The following is a 17,985-nucleotide window of genomic DNA, read 5'->3' as shown; positions in this document are numbered from 1 at the left end:
TTTATGAGAATGACAGTACTTTGCATTATAATTAGATTTAAAAATTTTAATTTTCCTATTTCCCTTAATTTCGCTTAAAGCGATCTCTGATTCTTATGCGCTCGCTCCTCTTTCTATTTACGTATATTACATAATATCCTTAAATTCGTACTTATATGCATTGTTACACAAGATATACTTACACGCGCATAAAATCCTTGAGGTAATCTCCTTTTCTTGCACGGGTACTTATATTCACTTAAATACTTAAAAATAGGTAAATACTATATATATTACATATTATATATATATATATATACATATATAGATATATACATATTTTTATATCTACAGATGCGTCCGCACGGATTTTCGATTAAATTCTTGCGTGTGACAAATCCTCCGTTTCATAGATCTTTCAATATTCGAGTTCCGCGAGATGGCAAAGTGCATTACAACGTTTTACTCGATTTACCTGATCTGTACGTCCTGCGAATCCTACCGGATAGGTATTCGCGTGTATTTATACTCGCAGAAAAAAAAGAGAAAAATTGCAATTTTAATTCATTCGTACGGCTTAAAAACATAATGAATCAGACACGCGCGTGTGTCGAGCAAGGGTAAGAGATCAATTAATGCTATAATTAGAACGGAAACTACAGTAAGGAATAAGGCTGGTGAGAGAAAGAGGCGGAGAGAGTATACAATAACGCAGTTAGCTAAATGAACTATTTTCGAACAAATAGAGAGGATATACTACATAGAGAATACACTGTATTTTCATTCGTTAGAGTATTTTACGAAACTTCCGTGAAAATCGTTTCCGCTTATTACGACTTATCAATTGTTAATTAATTAACCGACAGATTAGTGCGAGAAAACTTAGAAAGCAGAGCAAAAGCGATATACTTAACTATTGTGATAGCGAGCAGAAAAACCACTCGAACAGCAAGATGATATCTTCGAGCACTTGATGTTAGTAACGAGTTTGTAACGCAGATTTTAGCGACGTTTAACCGATCCGTAGAATATTATCAACACATGTACAGACAGACACACACAGACACACGCAACACACAGATACACCCACATGCGTCACTATTCATTGATATTACGTTGTAACAAAAGATTATCGAAGTGAATTGTTACGGAGCGATAGAGAATGATTGTAAATAATCTAGTGAACGTACAGTATTAAAAGAGAAGTAATAATTAGGAATAGGCTCTCAGTAGCTAATTTACGCCTTAAATTAGCGACCGAAAAAAAATAAAAGTTATTTTACTTCCTCCTGTTATTTTTCACATTTATCCCGTTCCATCGTCACCTCGCATTGCGACACATATCGAAGCAGACAAATGTCGTAGGTCGAAAATTATTTTCGGACACCCGTATAATGCCCGGATAAATAGCCCACGCGTAAGAAGTGTTCACCTACCGTCCTTTGCTGTATTTGTACACAGTGAACGGAATCGTAATGGAACTCTGTCTTCCTGTAGACATGATAGAATGATAATGGGTAAATGGTAATTTGGATAATGGAAATTCATGGGAATTTCCTGTGGAAATGGTGCTAAAACATCTACGTTTTCACTAGTAGCATGTAAGGATTGTTATGGCAATCGATTACAACGATCAGATAAATGGCTTCACCGCGAAGGTTGATGCCCACGCTAAGCATTTGTCACCGCGGCCACTCGAAAATGTATTGAACGTCAGGTGAGGATGAGATCTCGTAAGGATAAGCTCTTTATTGTTCAACCAGAGATTATAAGTGAATTCCGGCAATTCCGTAGAGCACTTTCGAGTCCGAAAACTCAAGCGACAGACAGGTGAAAAATGAGAAATTATTGTCACCGTTCAATATCGATACTCCTAATCGAATGAGGATACTGAAAGACGGATTGCGAGGAAACATCGTCCCGTGCTAGAACAGGTGCCTCCGGTACCGTCTACAAGGCGCTTTACAAAGGTATTTACTCTACGAGATGCATCATAATCTTAGATTAATTTATCAATCTCGCGAAAAACTGTCATTCATCACTCCTCAGGAAACCAGGTAGCAGCCAAAGTGATACAACGCAAACAGAACGAAGTAGTGAACGCGGAGAGGCACGCGGCTGCTCTACGGCACGCCAACATCGTGAGAATATTAAATATAGAGGAAGGCAGCAGCTTGTCGCTGATAACGATGGAACTGTGCGGCACGTCGTTACAGGACCGGCTGCAGGAATCGGCGCTGCCGAGGGACGGTCGCGTTTCCGTCTGGAGCGACATCGCCTGCGCGCTCCAATTCTGCCACAATTCGGGCGTGATACACGCGGACGTCAAGGCAACGAATATTCTAATGACCGCGAATGGTCGGGCCAAACTCACAGATTTCGGTAGCTCTATGCTGATCGACGAGCCGCACGTTTCGGTCAAGCCGCAAGTGCGTAAGCAACTCGCTAAATCTTTCTTTGAAATGCCGTATTTTTTTAACTTAACCATTTTAAATCAAACTTTCGAAATCTGTTAAATATTTCGATAAACATATGTGTAGTAGAGTACAAAATGGTTTTCTACATACTCATGAAAATGTACGTAATGAAGCAGGATCTTTATTTTCATTCAAACGTGCACTTCTCCATCAGGGTACGCCAGGTTACGCGGCACCGGAGGTGCTCAGAGGAGACGCGCCAACTTTCGCCGCCGACATTTATTCGCTAGGAATCGTAGCCTGGCAAATGCTGTCTCGGGAAGTACCCTTCCATGGATTGCACATCCATACCATCATATACCTCTCCGCGAAAGGCACACGCCCCAAAGATGATCTCGACGACGAGTTTGATGGCAGGTACAGGGAGTTGTTCAGAGCGACGTGGTCGCAGAACATCGCAGACAGGCCCTCGCTGAGCGAAATAATCAGTAGACTCAATCTTTTAATCGATCGTTAATATTTATTTACCTAAAAGTTAAGCTTAAGCGTACACGAAGGTTCTTACTTGCGATAGGTAGCTAGATTATCAGTTCATGCCTTATCCACACAATCGCGCGAGAATGCAGGATAAATCTGCTGCTTGGAGATTCAACTCAGTATTATGAGTCTGGCATCTCGCCACCAGGTACCAGCTGTAACGTGATAAATCAATAAATCAGAGAAATCTGCGCGTCTTGCACTTCTTTGGCCATGCCAGAAACTACAGGAACTTCTATCAGGAATCTCATGTATCTCGAGATCGTGATACTGGTAATTACCATGGTGATGTTGCTGCCGTTCAGGAGAATCTGATCCAGCTTCGTGACTCTGCGACCCTCTGGAGTAGCTTCGCTCTCGGTCACGTCCTCCAGCAACATGTTCACGAAATCGTCGAAACCTTGCAGGGTACCCACAATCTCCTTGTCATTCTTCATAATAATGTGTATCCGCGAACCGATGCACTTGTCGACCAATTCTGCAAGCGATCATTGAATTAAAGCATCTTTTGAGCCTCAGGTTGAGGTTAGAAACGCGAATCTCACGAAACTGCGAGTGATTAGTTTACCTAGTGGTAACAACGTAGACGGATTCGTGCTGACCGAGGTAGTCATGGTGATCTGTACTTCAAAACGATCACAAATTCGCGAAAATATAACCAATTCTCTCGTTACGCTCGTACTCAATCATACACGCAACCGGTTCGGCTTCAACAACCCAACTGTTGAATGACAATTCTTCGTGATTGGTGCGTGCTTCCGCCAATCAGATTTGCCTTCCTGAAGCCAATCGCTCGAGCATCGTATACTCCGAATATAGCCAACAGTGGCAGATAACCTCGCAGCAAGAGACCTCAATCGATCGTGCTTGAATTATTGTCATTGTGCAGCGTGTAGTTAATTAATTAATTAAAATGCCGGTAGATTTTTTTATTACTCTGCAGTTGGTCATCCCGTGTCGCCGGGCGATGTGACACCATTAGCCGCCACGGCACGGCGCTGGCGCTGCAGTCCGCTTCCGGTATATGCCGGATACATACGGTGTATGTATGTACAATACACATACATAGCCGTCATCATCGTCTCGTTCAACAGCGTCGTTCAATTTTTCTCGACGCGACTCCGACCCTCCGGCTTTGCCGATCCACTGCCGTTTCGCGTATCGACGAATTCGTCCCGGACGCCAGGATTCCCGTTGCCAATCATCCGCGGTGCCTCTAATCTGACACCGGAAGTGCCCGGTTCACCGTCCGGCGTCAACCTCGACGTGCGTCCTCGTTCACTGTCAGACGGGGAAAATGGCGACCGCCGTACCATCACGTTTCGCTGTCCTCAGCATCGAGGACGACGATTACAAGCCGAAGAAGACGCAGAAGAACGCGACAACGAGCAAGACGAACAACGCGAAGAACAAGAACGATAAGCCGAAGCAGCAACAGCAGCAGCAACAACAGCAGCAACAACAGCAGTCCAACAAGAAAAAGCAGAATAAAGTACGGGCTCTACGCGTCCATTGTTGCGGTTTTGTTGTTGATTAGCCGGCGAAATTTTAATCGCGGATGCTGCGACGCGGCGGATAAACCGGGTGTTTCGAAAACTATTTTTCCCAATTATAAGGAATATCTGTCATCCGCCTATCATTTTTTATTTTAGGGAAAGAAAAAGAAAACGAACAATGATGATCAGCAGTGGGAGCAGTGGAAGCAAAAAGACACGATGGTAAAATATGAATTTTTGACGAAACTCTATGAGACTTGCTTGTCCAGTGTCCTTAACTCTGTTAGAGATTTATGGTATTTTAATTAAATTTTTATACCTCTTTTTTTTTAAATATTTTTTGTCTTTTTTATTAATGAATTACGTGATCTGTAATATTCTCCAACTGTAATCTCTTCCTTTAAGGCCGTCGAGGAGACATTCGAACAGGAAATGCACCAAGCCATTCTGCTGTCGAAACTGGCATATGAAGAGCAGCTGGTGAGTGCAGCAAAGACAGAGAAGGAACAGGAGCACAAAAAATCTGGTAAGAAGTCGAAGAAGGCAACTATGTCTCTGGAGGAGTTCAATAGCATGGGAGTGAGCACAGCACCAGCAGTGGTAATACCAAATGAACTTGTAGACAATAAAGCGAAAGGTACGATCTACCTAAATTACTGGGAAATCCGTAGGAAAATCACCTTCGAAGCATGAGAGCAGATTCCGATAACCGATATATTTGCCGATTCTTGCAGACGTAGATGCTGAATTCTTCAACAGGGTGGAGAAGGAAACGAAGGAGGAAATAACAAAAGGGAAGGAGAAGGATATGCTAAAGGCCAGAATAAATAAGATCGACAACGACATAACGTCCGTGCAGCTGAGAGTGGAGATCGAGAAACGCGACGAGACTATTGGCCAGCTGAAATCCGAGGTGCACGGGCTGAAGGAGGAGTTGGCGCAGGTTAAGGAGAGAAATAAAAAGCTCTATCAAATATTGTCGCACGGCGAGAGTTAGTATCGCGTTTCTTCAGGACACGTCAACTCGATCGTCCTCGAACATCGTGCACGGACTGATGATGCGCAATTGTTTTTTCCAGTGAAAGACAAAGCGTCGGTGCTAGCCGAAGTAGCGAAGCTACAAGAGATACGGGATGAACTGACGTCCGAGGTAACCTCGTTGCACGCCCAATTGGAGCAAGAGAGGTCCAAAACGCGTACATCCAGCACAGATGTGAAGACGTCCAAACAGACTGTAAGAATCGATATGAAATTTTATCGATTTCTCATCAAGTACAGTGAGTTCTTCACTCACTGTATGCTATCCATTTTTCAGAACAAGAAGAGGCCGGCCAGCGAAAATGCCTAATTCGCTCTTACGCGAAAAGCCGTACCATTGTGATCCACTAGTTTTAATTGATACGTACTGATTAAGTAGTGGTTTTTTTTTCGAAGAGAAGAATAGTGCATTATGTTTATAGTACGCTAGACGTTACGTTTCGCGAGAGGAAATCGTGTCAGTCTCTAAGAAATCGTCACAATCTCTACAACATATTTTGTATCTGCTTATGAAGCATAAGTTTAAGATACGTGGTACACGAGAGAGTTTTTATTAGCTTAGCTATTCTACGAATGCGTACCGTGAAAGTAAGATTGAAGCCTACGCGCGTTGGTAGCTTCCCACTTCTGTTCCCATTTCGAAAGACTGCAAAGTGCGCTTTATATTGTCCTAATTTCTTTTTTAAGAGAAGTCGCATATTTTTTTATTATTCGGCAGTAGTAAAACAATTCCCGACAAAACTATATTGGTTGAAGGCTCTTTCTATAAGAGGATAAGAGTTTCACGATGTATTTCATCTCCTTCCAAAAACTGCGTACACACATCCGTGCGAATATAAAAAAATATATATATATACATATAAATATTATTTGAAATATTTTGTAATAAACATTCTACACAATACTGTTTATCATTTATTACCTATTTATTCCCCACTTTATATTTTTATGTAATTATTGCATGATTACATCAACGTGCTTTTTTACATTTACATGTAACATAATTCAATAACCAAAAAAACGTTCGCATCTTTTAATGATTATTACTATTATATTTTACTATCAAATTGTATGTATACGTATACGCACACGAGAGATAAAGATCCAGAATTATCTATTTTATTGTAATTTCTCTAATTTGTTTTTTTTTTTTTTTCAGATTTCTACATACATTTATAAACCATATACATATTATCATATTACTGGAATATATTTTGCAGTACGTAAAATTAAACTTATGAGGCATCGCGCAAGTCATAAAAAGAATTTTTGCGCGTAGCGTACGCAAGCCGCGATCTTTATTAATGAGCGTAATATGATTCGAAGTTAATACCGTGATTTCCAAATTCATGCGACTTTGTCGTCGCTCCGCGATCGTCATCTCCATCCGCCAATTTCCAGTCCTTTCAACCATTCCATTGGGCGCTACGTCCATTCGCACGATACTAAGCTTCATCCGGATTATACGTGCGGGTGCGCATTTTTATGGAAATTTTTTTGTCCACTTTTTCTGCCTCGAGTTATTCCATGTGAATTTTTTTCGGGCTCGCTCCGGGCGACTTCAACATGCAGTTCGATACGTTACACCTCACGTTCCGATTCTTTCCTACCTTTTTTGCCTTTTTTCTACGGCTTTACTCCATCCGTTCCGCGGTAACGCATTGGAAAAAAGAGGATCCGCGTATCCGCGCTGCCTTTAAATATGAATTATATCTTGTGCTAAAAAAAAGGGATTATCTTATCTCCGAGCGGATGAAATTACACGATCGCATGCGTACGAAATTAAGGGATTCACGATAATTCACGAGACATCAATTAGACGTTCGATTCAGTCTCGCTGCCGAAATAATGAGGGTGGGCTTCGGCGTTCTCGACGCCAAGTTTTGCAATTTTGTCGATGAGGCGGCTTACTGGGTCAATCGCGAAAATCGCGAATAATCACGTCGAAGAGCTGGCGATTAATATCACGGGTTAATTTCAGCGGGAGGCCGATATGTGGAGACCGACCCGGGCAGGCCTCTACTCATCTTCTGACTGAGATCTTGACCAATAAAAGGGGCATTAGCGCTAAGTGGACGCCTCGCCTACTCGGTCATAGTCCTGTTTGCTACGCGAGAGCAGAGGGTGGAAAGTACAAGAAGGGGCGCGCTCAGCGATAGATCTAACTGCCGTGCCGCTTAATTTGAACAGCTTGCAGTCGCCAGTACATTTGAACGACAAATAAATTCCAGACCAAGCGCGATCATGTGAACATCATTTGCATGTTTCTTCATGAAATATTCTGTCTTTAATGAACAATGTTTGAAGTATCTCTTTATCATTGGATGCTACTGATTTATCATTATGTGAAGTGTACTCTCTCAAGTACGATAAAAATTAGTATAGCAGTCAATTATTTTGATCTTTTCGTTCTCATGGTAATGAATTAATTACTGCAGAAGCAACTCCCCACAATGGCCCTTGGATTGTGCTTTTGCTTCCGCGAACGCAGAAAGTTGTTCTTTCGGATAAAACGCGACTTTCTCGAGTCCATCGCTACGGGGAGAGAGAAAGAGAGAAATGAGCGTGGGAGGGAGGGGTGGAGGAGGGTGAGAAAGATAGATAGAGTGAGAGCGAGACGTCGAAAGGGAACACGGTAGATTGAGGGTTTTAGGACGCGCGGCGGTACCGGGGGTGACAGTGGGGATTCATTATCTGACAGTCTATTGTCATTTCTGCGGGCTGAGATTTTGCTTGGGCCAAGAGTACCGCAGCACTACTACTCGCTATATATACATATATATATTATACATACATATTATATATATATATATATATATGCGTAGCGAAATGCGATATCCCCTTTTCAAAAACACGTTTGTCAAAAAGCCGGGGATTTCAGCTGGCTGCATTTCCTTTTGCGCGCCGACGACGACGATGCGGCGATACGCGGTTGCGGTTGCCTGCCTCGCCTTTAAATTCATCCACCAGTAATTCGCGAGTGTGATATTTTTCTGTGATCAGCACGGTTTTGTCGGTTTTACAGGGAACCGCGCCGCAGTCGCAACTGCATGATGCATTGAGGAAGACAATCCCAGAGACGTTTATGACGTTACTTATCGGATACGCATTAGAGGGATACGTCGCGGGAGGGAACGAGGCGCGAGGGAAAGGACGAGCGGAAAATTAATTCGAACATTAGGCAGGAAAATTAAGGGACCGCGGTGACGCCGGAAGGACTCTCGTTGTCATGACGTTATTCATCCCCTGTATCCGCGGTGTCATTAACGTCTCCGCCGGGGATGTGCCAGTGCGCGCGCGAAGTGTATCGTCCCTGCAGATGTATATATATATATCTACATCGCCAGGCGACGAAATTAAGACTAACGAGGAAAGTATTTCTGTGTCGCGAAGGGGATCCTTGCCGATGGCGGAAAGGAGCTTTCCGCAGGATAATGAGATCGCGCGAGACGGTCGCGACCGACGATCCGATCCTCCGCCCGCCATTCATCCGATCGAAATAATATCCGCGGGAAGATAAATTGTCAGGCGGCGTCTGCTTGCGTATAATTCGATACAATCGAGAACGCCAAGATACTCGGAGATTATAGCGGTGACGTCTGATCCCGCATCTGTTTTGCAAAAGCGGCTCATCGAGAATAAAGGCGGGACCGGGGGTGGTTGCAGATGCAATTTAGAGATACGGTGTGGCGAATATATAATATATAGTAAATCCAGACGCCATTATTTCGAGAAGGCATTTATGTCTTGTTATTAAATTAAGAAAACTTTATAGTAAGTTAATAAAAAGATGACCTCTATTCTGAAACAATATCGATTCAAGACGATTTCGAAGCGAGCAGGGATATCGTCAGCAGGGAATCAGGGATTGATTGTATTTCTGAAGTCCGAAGAAATTATTCGTAAGCTTGTTCTCTCGCTTTTCAAGACATTCCTCTACATTTCTTTTTATTCTCGACAAGTTTAAAGCTCCTTTTCCCATAAAGATCCCAATGAAGCATGCTTGAATACGTTCCGTACACAGGTTTCGACCATTTGTAATCTGTGCCGGTACGAATGCTAGACCTCTGAATACCTAATATGTCACGAGTCAGATTATATCGCTAAGATCAAGTAGATCTCGCACAATGTATCAGACGATCAAGCCGCATCCATATTCAACGCACCGCTCGGCAAATTGTCGCCCGGGACAAGATATCTCCCGCAAGATGCACCTCGCGCGTTCCACCGCGTGACACCTTATTATCATAAGCCTCGATCCGTCGATCGCGTGCTGACGGAAAATTTAATCGCGCGTCGCCAGTCGTGTTACGTAAAAGGGAGCGCAGATAGTCGACGACGACGGCAGGTGACGTGCGTCACTCAAAGTATTCGCGATGCTGTTCCCGAGAGAAGAAGAAGAAGAAGAAGAAATACCTGCCTTGAGGCTTTTCGTCTCGTTACAACTGGTGCATCGACAGATAAGGCAAAAGGGGATGAAAACGCGCGAAAAGTTACACCCCCGTCGTCGGAATCGCGGTCGCGGCTTCGATTACCGCGCGGCAGAATCCGAGTACGGGGGATATTTTTACGCGACGAGACGTGGGGCGAGGTGCAGCACACAGCATCCCTCTGTCCATCTGTCCGTCCGTCCGTTCGTCCATACGTACGTACGTACGTACATCCGCCGATGTACGCGCACGCGAAACGATTAAAGTTTTAGAAGTATCGATTCCGCCGTGGCGTTAGCGTTGACAGACAGAGGGATCGTCAAAGAGCATAATAATCTGCGAGCCCGCAGAGAAGAGGCTCAACCCTTTGTTCTATAGTCATTTTACGAAAGGGGGCCGACCGCGTGCCTCGTCGCCCGGGGGGCAGGATGGGGAGTACACCCCGTGTCTCCCCGTCACCTCCGGGGGACGGAAGGGGCCGGTTCGCAGTTGGAGAGCGCCCGTTTCAACCGCACCATTATGTAATTGATCCGGGCTTCCGTACGAACACACGATCGTACGCCCCGAACGAATCTTTCCTCCCATTCGAAAAACGGGAGGGAGGGAGGAAGAGAGACACAGGCGTGATTTCAGATCTCGGGATCACCTGCGAGGCAAGAGGGTGCTCGTGTTAGCTGAAAAACGAGTTTCAAGGAGACAAGACTGGACGGTGCTTTTGAATTGTCAGCCTTGTTAATTCGAAAGAATCGATAAATACAGTTATTTTACTGTTCGCGAAAATGATCAAACAGAGAAAGAAGAGGGAGAGAATGAGGATATCTTCTACGTGTTTAATTAATTTTCGTCCGAATGTCACGCGGGAGGAATTTAATTTCAGCTCGACCGTTCGCGGTTATCGTATCGAAATTCGGCGGACGTAATTAGAAACCACGCTCTGGTAATGCGGATCTTTCTGCGGGTGGCGCAGGGGGTGCGTGCAGACGCGTTGCACCGGACGCGCGATCTGCGAGTGCCCGAATTCGCCGAGATTGTAATTAACAGGGGCCGATGCGTGTAACGACGGACACAATTAGAAAATGGTATACAGAGCACAAATTCCTGCTCCTCCTCTTCACCCCTCACCCTCGCCGCCACGTTGATATGGTACGATTAACGCGTGTGCTTTCCATTATTCATTTTCGTTTATATATTCGTCGCGCGGCAGCGGCGGTGCGCAGTCCCCGAAAAGACAATCAAACGGGAATTACATCACCGGTCCGCGAATTTGCCCCCTTCTCGCATACAAATGCACGTGCACACACAGCTACGCGGCGCGCGCGCCCCGCACACGGTCGTACACCGCGATGGTAGATATTTAATTAAAGTTGTTTGCGCGACCAAGTTCGGAAACTTCGGGGATAACTTACCGTCCGGGAAGCAGCAGTCGAGGGCAGAGAGGAGGTAGGGGCCACATTTATTGTCCCGCATTAAATTGCGTCCTTTGAGTTATGCTCGTCATCGTGTCAGCCGGAAGTCGCTATCGGCGGGCCCCGCAACATCATCGCGCCGCGCCGTGAAATTTATTAATCCGGCGTCCAATTAATTCTTGATGGCGAACTAGAGATCGTTACGAATAAATATAATGCAATATAATATTCGGCGGTGTAACGTATACGTATTCCGTAATTTCCGCATTTCGATACATCTTTCACGTTACGAGTATCAAATAAAATCTTTCTCTTCTTTTTTGTCAAATTTACGTACGCTAGCAGCTCTAATGATCACTCTTCGCTTCATTCCGTTATTGCCCTTCCACTTTTCGGATGCTAAAAGTAATCGTTACTCCATGAAGAAGGAGAAGAAATTCCAAAGGTCGGCGGGGGATCAAGCAGATCCACATACGTGATAAGAGACACCGGTAGCGGTTTTCGCGGCATGATATCCTGAGATGGCACGCAGGACCGCGTAAACGTATTCGTGTCAAAGCAGCTCCGGTCGAGACCGAGTTATCCTCTGTGACCCACTCTGTCATCTCGAACTTACTTCGCCTCCTTTCAGCGGCCGCGACTGTTATTTCATACGCGATATTCTATCTTCCCGCCGCACATTCCGCCGCGAACCCTTTTTTTCCTCAGCGGAGAAAATGTCAATGTACTATCAGATACACGCGCCACCCCAAAGACAGATAAATCTTCTCTCGACAAGGTTTCTCCATCAAATTCGCGGACGAACCACGATTTATATTGCGATTGCAATTCTTATTAGAACACCACACACACATACGCATATTGAATGTTTCACGGATGATATTAGGCGCGATGTGCGTCACATTCAGGGTTCGCACTTTATCTCTGCAAAAAAATTCTCTGGCACGATGCACTTTAAAACTTTAGTCGCGCGCCCGAGAGTGCGGGTGCATGCATGCCGCCGCGAACCCTTCGCACTCTCGAAAGCTCGTCGCGATAAAGCCCTGCCGTTTCCACGATGTCGCCTGTGCTCGTTGGGTCGCCGAAGATCCTGAAAGCCCATCACGATTGCCGGATTATCGCATTAACGTTTCGTCAATAAAGCACACGCCTTTGCGGCGAATTCTTAAAAAAGTTACCCTTTGAATCATCATTTTCGTTTATTAATAGCCAGTATCAGATCGCGTTTTAATGCACTCTTTTTGGAATCCGATACGAGACGGGATCGCTGTTTGCAAATCTGATTCAGTTGACATTTTCGAAAGTACAGTCTTCTAGAACAATAATACATGTATATACATAAATGTTAAAATATCGCCACGTCGAAATGTCACTTCTGTCTCACGCGCAATAGCATTTATCAATTTATCAATAACATTAAACGGCACACGTGCAACGATAAGGCCACCGCTTATTCCACAACGCGTCCCATTTAACTGATAAATTTATGCGGGAATTTATTTATCCGTGTTTCTTCGTTGCACGCTGCGATAAGAACCCCTTATCGTCGATTTCTAAATGAACAGATTCCAAAGGTCCGACGAATATTCCGCTTGTGGACTTATCAGTCCATCAACCAGTTTATCAACCAGTCCATTCGACGCGACCATTCGATACGCGGAGAAACGTAAGAAAGCCCGCAGCCAGAACAGCCCGCTGATGCCACCCCCATAAACGCAGTCGCACGCGTCCTGATTCTTAAGGATCGCGTCGAACAGCCGGCTTCGAGCTTATCGCATCTCTCACGCGGAGAGTGGAGATGGGTGATGCAAAGCGGATCCGCGGGATGCGTATCCGGCAACCTGCCGACAACAAGGACCCAATATGGGAAACGCGCGATGGGGGCCGGAGAAGGCTTACGCCCCCGCGCGCGGGTGTGCGTGTGCGTGTGCGTGTGCGTGTGCATGCCGGTTTTGAATGTGCGCGCGTGGGTCGCGTTAAGTGTAGCGTAGCTCTATGATTCTCACCCGGCACCCAGGCTCGTTCCATCCACCCACTTTCTACCCCCGCGGGGCGCCTCCGCTACATCCTCATCCCCGCCGTCCGACAGCGCGCGCGCGCGTCCCTCTCGCCTCGCTGCCGCCCCCGGACCACGCTAAACCGCCCCGTGCCATCCCCCGACGCCGCACCACGTCGTCGCTGTCACCAGGCTGGCAGTCGCATCGTATCGCAAACAAAAGACGAGCGAGCGCGCGCCACTCATCGCTCGCGCTCGATGCGACAGCGAGTGACGTTCCCCAATACCCTCCGCCTCGCCCTTGTCGAGCCCACGACTCCGACCACCCCCGTATCCTACTGTTGTCTCCTCTCTTCTTCTCTCTCTGTTTCACTCTTTCTCTCTCGATTTCTCTTTCCCTCTCGTGACGACTCACCCTCCTCGTCATACCAATTCGCACCCTTCTACCCCTCGGACTCGGATACGGTTAGGCGGAAAAGGAGAGACAGGCACGATCGGAACGACAGGCGGACAGAGACGGCGGGAGGGACTACTCTTCCATCCACTCTGCCTTCCATCCGGTCTCTGTTGTCATCCCCTCCTCACCCTCCTCGACGCCGCCACCGCGTCGCTTTACCTCTTCTCTTCCATGGCTCTACGATTCCTGCCTGCCTGCCTGCCTGCATGCCTGCCTGTCCTCAGCCCTCCCCCTGGCCTACTCTTCAAGCCCGATTCTCCTGCTGCTACTGCTACCGCTGCTCTCTTCCTATCTCTCGCTCTCTCTTTCACGTCTCCCCCGCTGCTGCCCCCGTTTCGCCTGGTTCCCTTACACCCGCCCGCTTTCCTCCGTCGAAACCCAAACCATCGGCGACTACTACCATCATCATAGTCACCCACACGCCGCGACGAGGCTCCAGGCAGGCGTACCGTACGGCAGAGCTATCTGTTGTTATCACCAGTTATTTGCATCCCTTCGTAGTCGGAGGGGCGGCCGCCGCGTTCTCTACCTACTGCTCTCATCCTCTCTCTCTCTCTCTTCTCTCACATTGCCGCCTTTTCATTAGTCTAGTTCTTATTCGTAAAAAGTTTATTCATTCAAAAAATACATTGGGTCTGCAGGACTCTCAATAGTTTCTACGTTGGGAGACTTTATTTAGAAAATCGTTATACTATCGGTACTTTTATTTATGCCCATCTATTATATGCAGTCTTTCTTTCTTCTTATCTCACATTGTATCATTATCAATAATTTAGAGTCCAGATAATATCTCGCTCGTCTTCGTTGATTATTCATTTACGCTACATCCAAATTTGAATATGTATGAAAGATTAAAAATCCTTGAGTGTGAGTCCTATTTAGTCGATTAGGCATCTAATGACGATCAAATACAAAAACACATGACAAACAGCAATATAGATTATTACATAAAGGAAAAAATTAATATACTCAATGCGCTTAGAGAACAAAATAATTAACTGACTTTGAATGAATGAGACCGACGTGAGAAAAAGAATGAACGTTTAATGAGAATCTATTAAATGTCAAATTATGTAATCCATTGAAAGAAAACGATAGTAATTCAGACTACTCACCTGACAGATATCATAGTAAGAAGTATATTGATATAAAAAGATACGCGCAACTCATTATATTCAAAGATATAAAATAGCCTCGCTCGTGAGAAGGCAATCAGATATCCCAAAAATAATTACAAAGATTTTAAAAACAAAATAAAATAAAACATATATCTCTCGTGTATCTTTCCCGTATTCCTGACACTCCGTTTAATAGACAGGAACGTCCTCAATATAAAGAAAAAATTGTTCACTAGTCAAAATTCTATTAGAAAATAGCACTACCTAATTATATCCAAGTATTTGCCGGATTTGTATCGAGCACACAAGAATCTTCCAAAATTTGAGAGAAAGCGAATCTCTCGTTTCGTTCTTGTGGCTTTCGTAAATATGACTATTATCCGTCGAGTTATGCCATCTGACTCATCCGTCGAATGAATTCATACCGGTAACGAAGTAATATTAAGAACACGGTACCAGGGAGATCCACTATCCAATCCGCTCATCGGAAGAGTCGACACGACACAACGAGATCGTAGAGAGAACGCGCACTATTGAGGATAACTATAAATTTAGATGGCGTATATGGTAACGTAAGAATATCGAGGTCGTTCACACGGCACTTTTCAAGGAGTAAATATATTCTAAAAAAAACAGTAACCTAACTAATTTTTAGCTTACAGATAACACCGCATATTATAACTGCAGAATTATTAATTCAATATTAGTAATCAGTTTTAATAAATTACTTAAATATTATTTTCAGGCATAATTTTTATTTAGACTTCCTCGCACACAATTGCATCTGTTTCTAGTACAGTTTCTATCTCCTTATCATGTCAAAGAGAAAACAGTGATAAAAATGTGATCCTTAAAAAGGAAGAAGATATCGCACGGGAAGTTTAATTCTAGAATATACCATTGGGAAACAAATAAACTCTCCTCGACACTTAGAACTCAGTAGAAAAGAAGAAGCCGGCGGAACGAGAGAAAGAAAGAGTCGGTCTTACAAGTCTCAAAGGAAGTTTATAATAAATATGTCAGTTCCAAGAAATCCCGAGCGTCTGGCTGCGCGCCGAGGTATTTCTAGAACCACGCCATCGAACAGCAGGAGCTGACTGGGATATTACCAGCTCAGAATTTCGATCCAAGGAACAAGGCACGCACACGAACGAACGATTGAATATCAAAGCACTAAGTCAGCTCGGGAACTGAAGAACGCAGTAATGAAAATTTTCCCGGGAAAAACTACTGACTCGGAGAAGACAAAAGGATCGACAGAATAATCGCAGGCCTCACTACGATTCGGCTGAACGAGCTGCAATGGCACAATCATACGTCAATTTAAAATACAAGCATAGATATCAAACTACAAATCTAACATTATTCCCTCGACTGATGACAGCAGATAAATACAATCAATCATATACGAAACGATCGAAGGAACTTTTGTCGCTATTTAATATCTACTTCACTTATTCCGCGATAATCACATCTCCTTGTCAATTTACATAGTCGGAAATCAAACAATAGAACGATAAATTTCTCACTCACGATAATACGACGAATGGTGAATGACAAGAGTGGAAGGCGTAACAACGACATGAAAAAGACTCGGCAAAAAAGACTCGAGTCCCCATTAACGTGGTGAAAGAGAGCAGCATAGGTAAGCCAGTAGGAGGAAAACATGAGCAACGCCGATGGCTATTCAGAGCAATGTTCAAGGTAATCGAGACAAAAGCTCTCCATCACCAGAATCTACGCAAAACTCGCGAAGTCGAGATTAACATACGAAGCTGATATGGCACGGTATTGAATGGCCAAAGTTGGCCGGAGGTCAAATTTGTTCGGCACTTTTGATGCGGAAAAGGGCTCGGTCGGGTCGGTAGATCGGTACATGGTGAGGTGAACTGCTGGTACTACTCTCACTCTTTATCGGATCCTCGCGTTGACGCCTCTGGGACCACCAGTTAAACTGTTGTAAGAACCAGCACAGCACCTTGTCGACAGGCCCGGAATACGCGGACACGGTGACCATGGGACTCACAAACTACCCTCACGAGATCGTTTGCTCCAGATTTGGCGGAAGAAGCGTGTAATACGAGACATGAGACGGCAAAAATGATCGATTATAATAACAGACATGAAATATTCTCACACCTACGAATCACACGATGGGACTTGAGGAAAAGCGGCGCGCTAAATTTCAGTATCTCTTGACAATTGTTGGTTCATTTCGAGGGCATTTAGGTGAGCGGTTCCGAGTAGGATTTATGGCGTTCGATCTTCGAGCTTTCCATCTCTTTCAAGGTATATCGTGCAAACAACATACAAGAAACAAATATTTAAACAACATCTAAAAAAAAAAAAAAAAAATAAACGTGGAATTTGACTCGAGGAGCGAAACGTTCTAACAATCGACGCAAAAACCGAAGAGCGAAAACCAAGAAACACACATCCTCGTAAGTCTCACGGCAAGCGAATCGTCCGGATGATTCAAATCGCTTGACAATTTCTTTCAGTTTTCTTATAATTTCTGCTTTTATTCCCGGGACGAAATTGTTTCTGGAATAAAATTCTGGAGAAAAATGTTAAGACATTTTCTGTAATAGCATATCACTTTGTTTACATGTGTTTGCAATAATACGTTAGTTAATACAAATAACTTTTACAGTATTGTTATATGCATGTTTGCCTGCCGTTTAATGAACACATTCATGAAAATCTAACTATGCTCACAACTTTAATCGCGCAGTCCGTCAACAACGGTTTCTGTACGATTAGAATAAGACATGTCTCGTGAATTGTTGACATATTATCATTACAGTAAAGTCGGCAAAAAGCATAGGCGACGAGAGGAAAAAACGCATCCAAGTTTCTCGAGCGTTGTCTCGTGGTCGAACACAACTTCGCCGCGAATGGCGTATCTGAGCGTCGCGTGTAATGTCAAAGATATCCCTCGGAAACGCATATGGACGAACGCGAAATCTCTGAAATCAGAACCGGAGTCAAGTTGCAAATTGGTGCCACCTTGGCCCGTCTCAGTCGGTGTATTACGCAAATTGCGCGCGTGTTGTAATGTTCTGTGACGAGCCTGTGGCGCTTAAACGTTGATGTTTTGGGCTGTATCAT

General features: G+C 44.5%; 3 protein-coding genes across 3 annotated transcripts; 2 read left to right on the top strand and 1 right to left on the bottom strand.

Annotated features, from left to right (window-relative positions):
- Positions 1-1,592: 1,592 nt before the first annotated feature.
- Positions 1,593-3,124, top strand: LOC113562959 (serine/threonine-protein kinase mos-like). The gene is given in 5 exon segments (XM_026973822.1): positions 1,593-1,682; positions 1,774-1,883; positions 1,885-1,949; positions 2,029-2,408; positions 2,611-3,124. Coding segments are annotated over 5 exon segments (948 nt in total). The 3' UTR covers positions 2,914-3,124.
- Positions 2,897-3,796, bottom strand: LOC113561389 (U6 snRNA-associated Sm-like protein LSm5). The gene is made up of 3 exons (XM_026973592.1): positions 3,502-3,796; positions 3,215-3,411; positions 2,897-3,088 (listed from the first exon to the last, which is right to left on the bottom strand). Exons 1-3 carry the CDS (start codon positions 3,545-3,547, stop codon positions 3,056-3,058), a joined length of 276 nt encoding a protein of 91 aa, XP_026829393.1. The 5' UTR covers positions 3,548-3,796; the 3' UTR covers positions 2,897-3,055.
- Positions 3,797-3,944: 148 nt separating this feature from the next.
- Positions 3,945-6,371, top strand: LOC113562889 (G kinase-anchoring protein 1-like). Its single transcript, XM_026973591.1, has 6 exons — positions 3,945-4,425; positions 4,586-4,651; positions 4,835-5,066; positions 5,164-5,421; positions 5,509-5,663; positions 5,745-6,371. The coding sequence occupies exons 1-6, from the start codon at positions 4,231-4,233 to the stop codon at positions 5,775-5,777; spliced, it is 939 nt and encodes a 312-aa protein (XP_026829392.1). The 5' UTR covers positions 3,945-4,230; the 3' UTR covers positions 5,778-6,371.
- Positions 6,372-17,985: the final 11,614 nt, after the last annotated feature.

The sequence above is a fragment of the Ooceraea biroi genome, chromosome 11 (assembly GCF_003672135.1).
Source record: "Ooceraea biroi isolate clonal line C1 chromosome 11, Obir_v5.4, whole genome shotgun sequence".
Taxonomy (NCBI): domain Eukaryota; kingdom Metazoa; phylum Arthropoda; class Insecta; order Hymenoptera; family Formicidae; genus Ooceraea; species Ooceraea biroi.
The sequence above is the reverse complement of the archived record's forward strand: the minus strand, read 5'-3'. Positions and strand labels throughout refer to the sequence as shown.

What these genes read in the sequence shown, in the direction of transcription:
- LOC113561389 (XM_026973592.1), bottom strand. Translation starts at nt 3,547, where the DNA reads ATGACTACCTCGGTCAGCACGAATCCGTCTACGTTGTTACCACTAG. An exon ending in GTCTACGTTGTTACCACTAG is followed by an intron (nt 3,412 to 3,501) that starts GTAAACTAATCA and finishes GATCGCTTGCAG; the next exon opens with AATTGGTCGACAAGTGCATC. An exon ending in ACGGCAGCAACATCACCATG is followed by an intron (nt 3,089 to 3,214) that starts GTAATTACCAGT and finishes ATCACGTTACAG; the next exon opens with CTGGTACCTGGTGGCGAGAT.
- LOC113562889 (XM_026973591.1), top strand. Translation starts at nt 4,231, where the DNA reads ATGGCGACCGCCGTACCATCACGTTTCGCTGTCCTCAGCATCGAGGAC. An exon ending in ACAAGAAAAAGCAGAATAAA is followed by an intron (nt 4,426 to 4,585) that starts GTACGGGCTCTA and finishes TTTTTATTTTAG; the next exon opens with GGAAAGAAAAAGAAAACGAA. An exon ending in TGAAGACGTCCAAACAGACT is followed by an intron (nt 5,664 to 5,744) that starts GTAAGAATCGAT and finishes TCCATTTTTCAG; the next exon opens with AACAAGAAGAGGCCGGCCAG.